Source organism: Bison bison, unplaced genomic scaffold, assembly GCF_000754665.1.
Source record: "Bison bison bison isolate TAMUID 2011002044 unplaced genomic scaffold, Bison_UMD1.0 scf7180017864320, whole genome shotgun sequence".
In the NCBI taxonomy this organism is placed as follows: Eukaryota; Metazoa; Chordata; class Mammalia; order Artiodactyla; family Bovidae; genus Bison; species Bison bison.
Window position 1 is genome coordinate 705,180 of NW_011494892.1, and position 13,936 is coordinate 719,115.

At 44.7% G+C, this 13,936-nt stretch overlaps 1 protein-coding gene across 1 annotated transcript in view; it reads left to right on the forward strand.

Annotated features, from left to right (window-relative positions):
• OCA2 (oculocutaneous albinism II) overlaps nucleotides 1-13,936 on the forward strand; it is a 285,385-nt gene that overhangs the window by 64,236 nt on the left and 207,213 nt on the right. The window contains exons 7-9 of the mRNA XM_010852989.1: nucleotides 24-184; nucleotides 1,956-2,038; nucleotides 3,453-3,606. Of these exons, the coding sequence (XP_010851291.1) occupies nucleotides 24-184; nucleotides 1,956-2,038; nucleotides 3,453-3,606 (398 nt within the window). The remainder of the gene's footprint in view (nucleotides 1-23; nucleotides 185-1,955; nucleotides 2,039-3,452; nucleotides 3,607-13,936) is intronic.

Here is a 13,936-nt window from a genome sequence, read left to right on the forward strand (position 1 = left end):
AGTTTGCCTTGACACTCCCCCAGCTGTGAACCTCAGCAGCCACGCAGACTCCATGCTGCTCCAGGTGGGCCTGGCAGGGGCCCTGGTGGCCGGCAGCCCCAGTCGTCTCGGGAGAGAAGAGCACGTGGTGGTGGAGGTGACCCAGGCCAACACTCCAGGCTCCAGGCGGCGGCGGCCACAGCAGGTTACACCTAAAAGTTACTTGAAAAGAATTGTAAAAAATCATTTTATTTCTTTATAAATTGAATTTCTTCTTGAATGGATTTGATGGGAGCCCTAGGGCAATGACACCATTATTAGGCAAGCTGTTATGTTTTACTTTGTCATGGAAATTCTCTTTTCTCTAAGGCAGTTATAAAACTCTCACAATTTCAGTAAAGTCAGGCTTTTGAGGTTTCTTTATTTTTCAATTTAGAGTGTTTTTTTTTTTTTGATAATTCAGGAAAACATATTTTTGAAAGTGCAGTTAAATCTGAGCCTTACCTCATGGTACAGAAGATAGTTCAACACTATGGTTCCCTTGAGTTTGTGGACTCCTAGCTAAGTTTGTGTCTGCTTTCCCCGAGCTTCTGCTTCTGTACCAATATGACCTTGTACTCAGCATCTAAGGCAGGGACTTTATTATTGCACATCCTGCAAAGGTTAGGAGAGTCAGCAGTCCCAGCCACCATGTCCCAGAGCCCAGACAAGGCCTAGTCTCGCTCTCTCGTTCCCCAAATCCTGGCCTCAGGGACTCCCCTGGATTTTCATGATGACTTCCATATGAAGTCATATCCCTAGTTCACAGATTTTCCCTGTTATAACTAATAGAAGGAAACGCTTTCGGTATATGAGGCTGTGCCATCCAGAAGGAGTATGACTGCAGTAATGGTGGGTACAGCACCCATCACATTTTTCTGCCATACAGAGCAGTGTCCCCAGAGCCAGAGTCTGATTATGAAGAAGGCTGCGGTTTCATGGACAATGGCTGATGCAGCACTGATGTTCTAAACTGGTTGCTCTGGCCATGGTCTTAGGACATGAACTTGGCTTCCCTGTATGCATTGCATAGTTCGCTGGCAAGGGTTCCACAGTAAAGATGAGATGGGCACATTTAATCTGCTGATGGTTTCCTCTGTGACCTTGTGTGGAGGAGGCCATGACCTTTTGTAGCCTGCTGACACATCAGTAGTTGCCTACCCTTGGGTCTGTACTGAGCTTCCCAGCTCCAGAAACACAACACAGGAGATTTTTACTGAAGGGTTTTTTTCTTTTTCCTGATACAGTCTTTCCAAACATGAAAGTTTTAAGAGAAGTTGTGATCTCTCATTCAGGCTTTGACCAATTTCAGAGTTCCTTTTTCGATTTTCTTTATAATTTGTGGGTGGCAAGACTTCTGTCCTCCCACTGAAATTTCCCCAGCAGCCATAGCCAGGCCTCCCGCCTTTGCCCCACCAGCACCTCCATCTCTGCACACATCTGGCCCCTTTCATCTGGCTTTTCCACTCCCCTGCCCTTGACAAGGGCAGCTCGGCCTGTGAAACTAGAAGCTCATCCTCAGGCCCTCCTCCCATAGGCTTCTGGGACCCGGGTGTGGAGAGTTTCCTGCTTCCAGTTTGCAAACAGAAAGCAATCTTTCTGGTCAGTTGCCTCAGTGGGTTCAGAAGACTGTCTCCAGTAACATGCAGTGATTTCCTTTTCTCTTAATGGGTTTTATTTACTTCTGTATTTTTGTGTCTTTGTACATGAATTCTGTATTTGTATTTCCGTATTCTTTTTCTTAAACACAGCCCTCCAAATTATGGATGTTTCCAGCTGCACATCACCTGGCTGTCTCTAACATCTCTGTGGGAAAAAGACTTGTGCTCTTTTCTTTCTTCTTATTCTAGACAAGCACCTACCTTGAACATTGCTGGACCCCAGCTGATGGCCCAGACTCAAAGCCTTACCAGGATTTCATGCTTCGACTTTTGCAGGTCACTCATAACTGGACGATATTTTTAAATCCAAGTGGAAGTGAGCACGTGGTGGTGAGCAGGACCTTTGAGGTTCTTAGCAGGTAGGTCTTGGTGACTGAAGTCTCAGGGAAGCTCCTCTGGGACATGTTCCCTAGAGAAGTATGACCCTTGGGACTCCAGTTATGAATAGCTAGCAAGTTATGGGCTTGGAGTTGCTCCTTTTGTGTAGCCAGTGAGCATGAGTCTGTGGTGGGTGTCAAAACCACAGGTGTCAGGAAGTAAGACTGCAGAACCCATTTTGAAGCAAACTATGTTTTACAGCTGATACTTTAAATTCATTAATATCATGAAGCTACGCAATGGGGAATTCTAGTATATCTTAGAATTCTTTTTTCTGTAATGCCACTCCATGTTGAGTCAGTGCTTTTGATTACTATATAAGTTTGCTAGGCCTGCTGTATAAACACCACAGACAGGTGGCTTAAACAGTAGACATCTATTTCCTCAAGCTGGCAGAAGGGTATGTCCCTCCTGAGCCTCCTCTTCTTGGTGTGTGGATGCTGTCTTCTCCCCGTGTCCTCACGTGGTCAACCCTCTGCATCTCTGTGGGCCAAATTCCTTTTCTTACAAGGACACCAGTCATGTTGGTGTCACTGTTTTTCACTTAATCACCTTTGTGAAGACCTTATCCCCAAATACAGTCACATCCTGAAGTATGGAGAAGTAGGATGTCCAGATAAGAATTTTGAGGGGACATAATTCAGCTCAGAGCAGTTACTGAAATTTTAGAGTCTATTTTCACCAGGCCACATAGTATTGATCTTCATGCTTCTTGTTCCTGGTGTTTTCCCACCATTAGTGACAACATGACTACCTGTTCTCAGGTTGCACATGACCCTTTTCCAAATTTCTCACATGCGAGAATTGTTGGATTTGCTATTTGTTAGCATGGGCTTCTCAGGTGGTACTAGTGGTAAAGAACCCACCTGCCAATACCAGAGTCATAAGAGACACAGGTTCGACCCCTGGGTCAGGAAGATCCCCTGGAGGAAGGCATGGCAACCCACTCCAGTATTCTTGCCTGGAGAATCCCATGGACATAGAAGCCTGGGTTGCATAGAGTCAGACACGACTGAAGTGACTTAGCATGTGCACAAAGCAATCAGATGTGTGGTGAGGAGGAAGATGGAAAATTAAACGGTTTAAACCACTGTGAACATCCTTGCTCCTGTTCATTGCTGGACTGGTGGCCTGTTATGAGGCAGGCAATGCCTGATGGAGGCTGAGGAGCTATGTCAGAGGGGCCTGGCTATGGGGAGGCTGTGCATGTATTCAAGTGGCTTGCCTGTGCTCAGGGCTCCTCATCTGGCAGGTTAGGCACTCTGAGATCGGTTCAGGCTCTGGTTATAGCCATGGGCGACTGGTGTTGGGAAGAAAGCTGAGGGAGCAAGTGCTGATGGTTGATGTCAGGTCTGTTTCCTTAACCAGTGGTAAGATATTTGCTTCATTCTTCAGAGAGCCTGTTTCCATCAGCATCCGCGCCTCCCTCCAGCAGACCCAGATTGTTCCTCTTCTGATGACTCATCAGTACCTCCGCGCAAGTGTTGAAGCACAAGTGACCATTGCTGCGGTCATCCTCGCTGGGGTCTACGTGCTAATTATATTTGAGGTAACTTGCATGCCTGCTCTCCTGGGTTTATCTGTGCCCACAGGTAAGTGTATTTTAACATGTTGGGTGCTAGGGATGGGCTCAGTCTTGCATTTTAATTGAATTGAAATAGTGTCTTTCCTAAAAAGTAACATTTCCCTCATTCTAGGTAGAAAATTGCTCTGTACTGGAATATTTGCTGAATCTTGGCAGTTGCCATATGCAAGATGAGTTTTGCCAGGCACTAGAAAAAGTTTATTGAGAAAACTGAATGTGCACATGATTTTCTCACCCTCGATTTGCTGCTCACACAGAATGCCCCTGAAGAGACAAGTGTTGAAACTTTCTGAGAATCGGGGTCTTTGTCTGTAAAATGGGCGTGGTAAAATACCCCCTGTCTATTTCATAGGATTGTGTGCACAATGAGGACCTTGGAGACCTTGGGCTATGTGTGGGGAAGGATTATCTGTTATGTTTATCAACTCAGCTAATGAGCCCAATGATTTCATGTCCCATCAATTCAGTGTTTCTGGAAAATTTTAAGTGTGGCTATACCTTCAATAGCATTAAACAAAGTACAGATACTGCCTGACTGGGCAGGTCCATTGTTGTTTTAGTTGTGAAACCAGATTTACAGCAACACAGATGGGACTTTTGGCCCCACTGGGCTGAGCCTGGAGGATCAGGAGGTGAAGGTGAAGGTAAAGGGATGTGTCTTCTCAAAATATGAAAAGTGCCCTGGAGCTTCAAGGAGGTTATCTGAGGGGGGAGTGGCCAGGAAAATTCCCAAAATTCCCTGAGGCTGTCTGATCTGTCTGTGAGGAATGCTGGCTTCAGCAGGTTGAGCCCATAGTTGTCCAATAAGGTCCATCCATGGGTTTAGTTGCTCTGTCTCATTTATTCTGGGGCAGCTCTATTCTGTCCTCCCCCCACCCTACCCCAATCAATATTATTATTGTTTCAGGGTTCCTATGACCACACACAAAACTCTGTGATCAGGCAGAGTCTGGAGGAGTCCAGGAGCAAGTTTCTTAGCAGTTTTCTCCTCAAGGAGCCACAGAGAACATATTACTTCCTCCAACGGCATTGTTTAAGGGCAGGCTGCTTGAGATGTAGAGCCCAAGGTTTTTGTTGATGTGATTTTATAATCACAAAATTAATACACAGAAATCCCTTGCATTCCAGTACACTAACAATGAAAAATCAAAAAGAGAAATTAAGGAAACAATCCCATTCACCATCACAACAAATAGTATAAAATATCTAAGAATCAGTTCAGTTCAGTTCAGTCACTCAGTCGTGTCCAACTCTTTGCAACCCCATGAATTGCAGCATGCCAGGCCTCCCTGTCCATCACCAACTCCTGGAGTTCACTTAAACTCATGAATAAGCCTACTTAAAGAGACAAAAGATCTGTATGCAAAAAGCTATAAGACACTGATAAAAGAAATCAAAGAACATGGACAGATGAAGAGATACACCATGTTCTTGCATTGGGAGAATCTGTATTGTGAAAATGACCATACTACCCAAAGCAATCTAAAGATTCAATGCAATCACTATCAAATTACCAATGGCATTTTTTCAGAGAACTGGAACAAAAAATTTTACAATTTGTATGGAAAAACAAAAGACCCCAAATAGCCAAAGCAACCTTGAGAGAAAAACATGGAACTGGAGAAACCAGCTTTCCTGATTTCAGACTATACTACAAAGTTATAGTCATCAAGACAGTATGGTACAGGCACAAAAACAAAAATATAGACCAATGGAACAAGACAGAAAACCCAGAGATAAACCCATGTACCTATGGGAATCTTATCTTTGGCAATGGAGGCAAGAATATACAATGGAGGAAAGACTATCTCTTCAATAAGTAGCATGCAAAAACTGGACAACTACATGTAAAATCATGAAACTAGAACACTTCCTAACACAGAACACAAAAATAAACTCAAAATTGATTAAAGACTAAAATATAAGGCCAGAAACTATAAAGTTCTTAGAGGAAAACATAGGTAGTACACTCTGACATAAATCACAGCAATGTCCTCCAACACCCACCACCTAGAGTAGTCAAAATAAAAACAAATGGAACCTAATTAAACTTAAAAGCTTTTGCACAGCAAAGGAAACTGTTCAGTTCAGTTCAGTTGTTCAGTCATGTCCAACTCTTTCCGACCCCATAAACTGCAGCATGCCAGGCCTCCCTGTCCATCACCAACTCCTGGAGTCCACCCAAACCCATGTCCATCAAGTTGATGATGCAATCCAACCATCTCATCCTCTGTTGTCCTCTTCTCCTCCTGCCCTCAATCTTTCCCAGCATGAGGGTCTTTTCCAATAAGTCAGCTCTTCGCATCAGGTGGCCAAAGTATTGGAGTTTCAGCTTCAACATCAGTCATTCCAATGAACACCCAGGACTGATCTCCTTTAAGATGGACTGGTTGGATTGTTTACAGGAAACTGTAAACAAGGTGAAAAGACAGCTCTCAGAATGGGAGACAATAATTTCAAATGAAGCAACTGGCCAAGGATTAATCTCCAAAATATATAAGCAGCTCATATAGCTCAATATCAGAAAAATAAGCAACTCAATCAAAAAATTAGCAGAAGGTCTAAACAGATATTTCTCCAAAGAAGACATAGAGATGGCAAATAAACACATGAAAAGATGCTCAACATCACTCATTATTAGAGAAATGCAAATCAAAACTAAAACGAAGTATCACCTCACACCAATCAGAATGGCTATCATCAAAAAACCTACGAACAATAAATGCTGGACAGGATGGGAAGAAAAGGGAATCCTCCTGCACCATTGGTGGGAATGTAAACTGATACAGCCATTATGGAGAACAGCATGGAGATTCCTTAAAGACTAGGAATAAATCTACCATGTGACCCAGCAATCCCACTACCGGTATGTACCCTGAGAAAACCACAATTCAAAAAGACACATGGACCCCAATGCTCATTGCAGCACTATTTCCATTAGCCAGGTCATGGAAGCAACCTTGTTGTCCATCAACAGAGAAACGGATAAAGAAGATGTGGTATATTACTCAGCTGAATATAAAGGAACGAATGTGAATCTGTTGTAGTAAGTCAGAAAGAGAAAGACAAATATCATATATTAATGTATATAAATGGGATCTAGAAAAATGATACTGATGAATCTATTTGTAGGGAAGGAATGGAGTTGCAGACATAGAGAAGGGACTTGTGGACAGAGCAGGGGAAGGAGTGGGTGGGATGCATTGAGGAAGTAGCATTGACACATACACACTATCATGTGTTAAACAGATAGCTAGTGGGAAGCTGCTATATATCACAGTGAGCCCAGCCTGGCCCTCCGTAATGACCTAGAATGGTGTGATGGGGGAGAGAAGGGAAGCTCAAGAGGCAGAGGAGATATATATCTGTATCTATATTTATATATAATGACTAATTTGTGTTATTGTACAGCAGAAGCCAACACAACATTGTAAAGCAATTTTCCTCCAGTTAAAAAAGAAAAGGAAAAAAATAAGAAAATATCACATTAGGCATGACTGTTTCTCCTAACTCTCAAAGAATCCAGATGTGCACAGGTGGTCTCAGCTGTTCCTACCCTCCCTCTCCTGCTACCTTGCCTTTGCAGGTGGCTCTTGTGGTAAAGAACATGCCTGCCAATACAAAAGACATAAGACATGTGGGTTCAATCCCTGGGTCAGGAAGATCCCTTGGAGGAGGGCATGACAACCCACTCCAGTATTCTTGCCTGGAGAATCCTATGGACAGAGGAGCCTGGCAGGCTACAGTCCATGGGGTCGCACAGAGTCAGACACGACTGAGTGACTTAGCACACACAGAGGACAGACAGCACTGTGGGTTAGTCTGGAATCAGAAACGCCAACACAGCCTAGCTTGGGCGCCATCCCCAAACCACCCTTCCCTCACAGACACATGGACGCACCCATGCTGAGGCAGTTTGTTTGGTAACATACAGACCCTGCCAAACCATCACAGGTGGGAACATAACAGATGAGTTTAAGAAGAAAGTGGGTGTGCTGGCTCTTATGTGAAGTGCCTTTGACACTCAGACCTCAAAGACAGTGATGAGACTACCCCCATCACTGACTACCCCAGTGAGGTGGCAGCTGGCCCACCCCTCAGATATGGCCCCTGCCTCTCCTACACACAGAAGGCCCTGGGCAAGAGAAATGGTCACAAGAGCAGTAGGGGTTGGGGGAGAAAGAGCAGAGGCCCTTGTTGCCAGGCCCTCCCAAACCACTGGCCAGCAGGTGAACCCTCTTTCATTCTTTATGAAGCTTCTTGGGTAAACTGGACCCCTTGATGAAATGAGATGGTTCATGGTGACATTCTCAAAGGAGACTCCAGAATAGCAATGGATGCCAGAAATTCCCTCCAGTGGCAGTGCAGTGAGAAGTGCAACAGTCGGTGCTCCCCCAAGGTAGGTCCCTAGCTCAGCAAGAGTTATGAGATTCTCTCCAGCTATGTGAGAACCAGGCTCAGCGGGCTCTGGCACCGGAAGGAGAAGGCACCAACCCTTCCTGTAGGGGTATGGTCACCTCCTGCTTCCAGTCAGCCTCTCAGCATCTGCACATGTGGTCAACAGGCCTCTGCTCACTGTAATTCATAAGAGACCCAGGCTGCTTCTCACCTGGGCACCACTGAGGCAAGAAGAAGGGGGAGTCTCTCTTCTCATATCCCAACAAGCAGAACACAGTTTACAACCAAATCTGACTTCAGAGGGAAGGGTAGGCAGTTCACCATGCACAAGAAGAACAGGCAGGCAAGGTCCACCACTTTCAAAGAGGCCAAAGCACCCTCTTCCTAGGAGATAAGGGAGGGTATAAAGAGGACCCACCTGGAAGGTAGTGCAGCAAACAGAGCAGTGTTACTACCTTGTAGGCAGACAGGACCCAGCCCAGGAAAACTGGAGCTGGCCCAGGTCTTACACCAGAGCACAGAGAGGCAGGGTGTCACCTCAAGGGACAGCCAGTTCATGCCCTACAAACCAAAAAGTTCTCTAAGTTTTGCAGATGAAGAAAGTGAAATGTGGAGAATTTACTTAGCATCTAAAAGCCCATAGTCACCCTACTACATCATGGCAGGAAGAAACAATTGGAAACACGGCCTTCAACTGGACACACATTGTAAGTGCTAAAATGCCTATGAAATGCAGAGTGGTACTGAATTCAAGGCCCGGAACTGTACCACTTGTACACTGTCCTGGGAATTTTTAGAAACACAGGATTCAGAACCGAGGAATGTCTAGGAAACCCACCACCAGTGTTTCTGCTGTCACTGTGGATCAGTTGGCTCCTGCTGTTGCCCTCCTGTACTGGGAGGGAAGGGGCTCAAGAAGGCACAGGTACCTCCCTCCATGAGTGGCCCCTCCCTAAACAGAGGTGCTCCTGCTGCCCAATGCTCCCCAGTCTAGGAGAATTTATATGAGATGACACAAAGCAAAGGCTCCCAGAGCTCATGTGGGGTCCCTAGAGAGCAAGGCACACATGCAGTGGCATACAGCTGCTTGCGGACAGTGTACAGCAGCCAGCACACCACATGGGCAGAAATGGCAGCCATGGGAGTTCCACATATCTGCAGATATTTAGGTATCTCATTCTTCTAATGAGTCTCCCTGCACTTCATTTATCCTTGCATTTACCAAAGTAGCCCAAGGAAGAAGATTAGTCAACCATCTCACGTTCTGAACATTTAAATGTAAACTGGGAGATGATGTCAGCATCATGGCAGCTTGAGATATCCCTCCTTTTTGTCCCCCTTTTCTGATAGCTAACTAGGCATCCATCCACAAAGAAAAAGTACCTCTGTAGGAGCAGTGAGATTCAAAGGACCTAGGAGGAGCCTCTCCTGCCTGTGCACCCAGTAATAAGCAAACATATCCTAGCCTAAGCTGTGAAACCAGCAGGAGCCAGCAATGGCAACCTAATCTCTCTTGGCTGCTATCAGAGAAAACCTAGACAGTGCTGACCTGAGCAGATACCCAGGAACAGCAGAGAGTTTGTAGAAGCCCAGCCTTTCTGAGAGGAAATTACAGCATGTCACTGAAGGAAAACAGTACAAGTTAGGACACACTGGAGAGGGTCATAGGACCTTGGTCAGCACTGCCCCTCTCCTAAGGCCACATTCCATTGGGCTGAACTAACTGATAGGGAGTAAGTGCTTGGCTTCCCCAGCTGTGCAGGATACAGGAAGAAAACCAACTTATCTCTGCCAGAACCTGAGTACTCAGGCAGGGCATCCATGCTTGCAGGGAGGGAGGTCAGGAAAGAGTCAAGTGAAACTATCAAAGGGCATTAAAGGAATACATTTTCTGCTGACTGCACTCAGCACTTCAGCAGGAAATCTGATTATTGATCTGGAGAAGCTCATCCTAGGATCCCCCCAAGGCCTGCAGGCATCCCTAATGCCAACCTCTCCCTGTCTCCCCCCACTGCCTTTGTAGTGGCTCCTAGTACATGCTCTCTGTGTGGTGGTGAGAGCACTGTTGGTCAACAGTAGATGGAGTGCTGCCAGAAAACAGACTGGCTGTGGGCAAAGGAGAACTGGAGCTATAGCGCCGCCTACTGCCAACAAAAGGGGCTTTTCCAGCAGCCAGCCTGGTGAGCTGCAGAGCCAGAGAACACATAAAAGCATACACATTCTGTCACAAGAAGGAGCAAGAAGAGTGCAGCAGGTGTGTCCACAGGAGATCAGAGAAAGTATCAGGCGTAACAGAACAAACAAACAGTATATCCCATCTGAATACAACTAATAAAGATTTGAGGAGACGTCTGTTACTTTGCTGACAAAGGTCCATGTAGTTAAAGCTATAGTTTTTCCAGTAGTCATGTACAAATGTGAGAACTGGACCATAAAGAAGGCTGAATGCCGAAGAATTGATGCTTTTGAACTGTGGTGTCAGAGAAGACTCTTGAGAGTCCCTTGGACTGCAAGGAGATCTAACCAGTCCATCCTAAAGGAAATCAGTCCAGAATATTCATTGAAAGGACAGATGCTAAAGCTGAATCTCCAATACTTTGGCCACCTGATACAAAGAACTAACTCATTGGAAAAGACCCTGATGCTGGGAAAGATTGAAGGCAGGAGGAGAAGGGGACAACAGGATGAGGTGGTTGGTTGGCATCACTGACTCAATGGACATGAGTTTGAGCAAGCTCCGGGAGTTGGTGATGGACAGTGAAGCCTGGCGTGCTGCATTCCACGGGGTCGCAAAGAGTTGGACATGACTGAGCAACTGAACTGACTGACTGACTGCTACTTCAAATGAGAAAGCATCAATGTAAAGCTACAAGGAATATGAAAAATCAAGGAAATAAATCATCACCAAAGATAACAACAGTCATTCAATAAGTTAACTCAAAGGCACAGAATGTTGCTATCTAGCTGATAAAGTATCAAAAGTAGCTATACCGATGCAGAGAACAAAGTACTGGTTACCTGCAGGGAGGAGGTGGAGGCAAAATATAAGGGTGGGAGAGTGGGAGGTACAAAGTATTGGGTGTTAAGATAGGCTACAAGAATGTATTGTACAATATGGGGACTATTGCCAACATTTTGTAATAACTATTAATGGAGTGTAACTTTCACTGGGACGACCCAGAGGGATGGTATGGGGAGGGAGGAGGGAGGAGGGTTCAGGATGGGGAGCACATGTATACCTGTGATGGATTCATTTTGATATTTGGCAAAACTAGTACACCTATGTAAAGTTTAAAAATAAAATAAAATTAAAAAAAAACTGTAAAGTAATTAGCCTCCAATTAAAATAAATAAATTAATTAAAATAGTTATACTGAGGATACTCAATGAGCTACAAGGAAAGACAAAAAGATAATTCAGTGAAATCAGGAAAACAACACATGAACAAAATGAGAAAATTAACAAATGAATAGGAATCATGAAACAGAAACAAACAGAAATTCTGGAGCTGAAGAACTCAGTGAGGAAGATGGAAAATGCAGTAGAACATCAACAGCAGAGCAGACCAAATGGAAGATAAAATAATAAGTGATCATGAGGAAAGGAGTTTTGAATAACCCAATCAGAGGAGACCAAAGAAGAAAATGAAAAAGAGCAAAGAAAACCTTCATTGTCTGTCAGATGTTCACGTAGGATAACTGGATTCCAGAAGGAGACAAGTGAGAGAAGGGGGAAGAAAGTTAATTTAAAGAAGTTATCGCTGAGCTTCCAGTTTAGAATGGCAGAGTAGAAGGGTGGGCACTCATCTCCTCCTGCAAGAGCACCAAATCACAACTAGCTGTTGAATAACCATCCACAGAAGGGCACTGGAACCTACCAAAGGGAAAAAAAAAAAGATGCCCCATATCCAAAAACAAAGAAGAAACTGCAGCAAGACAGTGAGAGGGGCACAGTCACAGTAAAATCAAATCCCATACCTGCCAGATGCGTGACCCACAAACTGGAGAAGAGTAATACCAAAGAGGTTCTCCCACTGTTGTGAAGGTTCTGAACCCCACGTCAGGCTTTCCAGCTTTGGGATCTGACAAAGGGACTGGGAATTCCCAGGGAATTTACCTTGAAGGCCAGCGGGATTTGATTACAAGACTTCCACAGGACTGGGGGAACCAGAGATTCTGGTCTTGGAGGGCACAAACAAAACCTTATGCACATCAAGACTCAGAGGAAAGGAGCAGTGACTCCACAGGTGATTGAACCAAAACAACCTGCTAGATTTGGAGGGCCTCCTGTGGAGGCGTGGGTCAGAAGGGGCTCACCACAGTGATGGGGGTATTGGCAGTGGCAGTCTGGAAAGGTCCCCCTAAGGTCTAATGGTGACCCTCTTGGAGGTCACCATTAACTGGACCATAGGGCCCATAGACTTGAGGGCTGGGTCTTCTCAAGTCAAAAAACTACCAAGGAGGGAGGGCAACCCCACCCATCAGCAGATAACTGGATTAAAGCTTTACTGAGAAAGGCCCTGCCAACCAGAGCAAGACCCAGTTTTTCCCACCACAAGTCCCTTCCATCAGGAAGTTTACACAAGCCTTCTCGCCTCTTCCATCATGGGGCAGACAAAAGAAGCAAGAACTACAGTCTTACAGTGACTAAAGCTAAAACCACATTACAGAAAGGTAATTAACAAGAAGAAAGCAGAAGGTTATGTCCCAGATGAAGGGACAAGATGAAACCCCAGACAAACAACTAAATGAAGTAGAGATTGGCAACCTTCCAGAAAAAGAATTCAGAATAATGATAGTGAAGATGATTCAGGACCCTGGGGGTGGGGGCAAGGGGAAATGGAGGCAAAGATTGAGAAGATGCGAGAAATGTTTACCAAAGACCTAGAAGAACTAAAGAACAAACAAACATAAATAAATAATACACTAGAAGCAGGGATCAAGACCATCCCCATGGAAAAGAAATGCAAAAAAGCAAAATGGTTGTCTGAGGAGGCCTTACAAATAGCTGTGAAAAGAAGAGAAGCAAAAAGCAAAGGAGAAAAGGAAAAATATTCTCATTTGAATGCAGAGTTCCAAAGAATAGCAAAGAGAGATAAGAAAGCCTTCCTCAGTGATCAATGCAAAGAAATAGAGGAAAACAACAGAATGGGAAAGACTAGAGATCTCTTCAAGAAAATTAGAGATACCAAGGGAACACTTCATGCAAAGATGGGCTCAATAAAGGACAGAAATGGTATGGACCTAACAGAACCAGAAGATATTAAGAAGCGGTGGCAAGAATACACAGAAGAACTGTACATAAAAGATCTTCACAACCCAGGTAATCACGATGGTGTGATCACTCACCTAGAGCCAGACATCCTGGAATGTGAAGTCAAGTGGGCCTTAGAAAGCATCACTATGAACAAAGCTAGTGGAGGTGATGGCATTCCAGTTGAACTATTTCAAATCCTGAAAGATGATGCTGTGAAAGTGCTGCACTCAATATGCCAGCAAATTTGGAAAACTCAGCAGTGGCCACAGGACTGGAAAAGGTCAGTTTTCACTCCAATCCCAAAGAAAGGCAATGCCAAAGAATGCTCAAGCTACCGCACAATGGCAGTCATCTCACACGCTAGTAAAGTAATGCTCAAAATTCTCCAAGCCAGGCTTCAGCAATATGTGAACCGTGAACTTCCTGATGTTCAAGCTGGTTTTAGAAAAGGCAGAGGAACCAGAGATCAAATTGCCAACTACCACTGGATCATTGAAAAAGCAAGAGAGTTCCAGAAAAACATCTATTTCTGCTTTATTGGCTATGCCAAAGCCTTTGACTGTGTGGATCACAATAAACTGTGGAAAATTCTGAAAGAGATGGGAATATCAGACCACCTGACCTGCCTCCTGAGAAATCT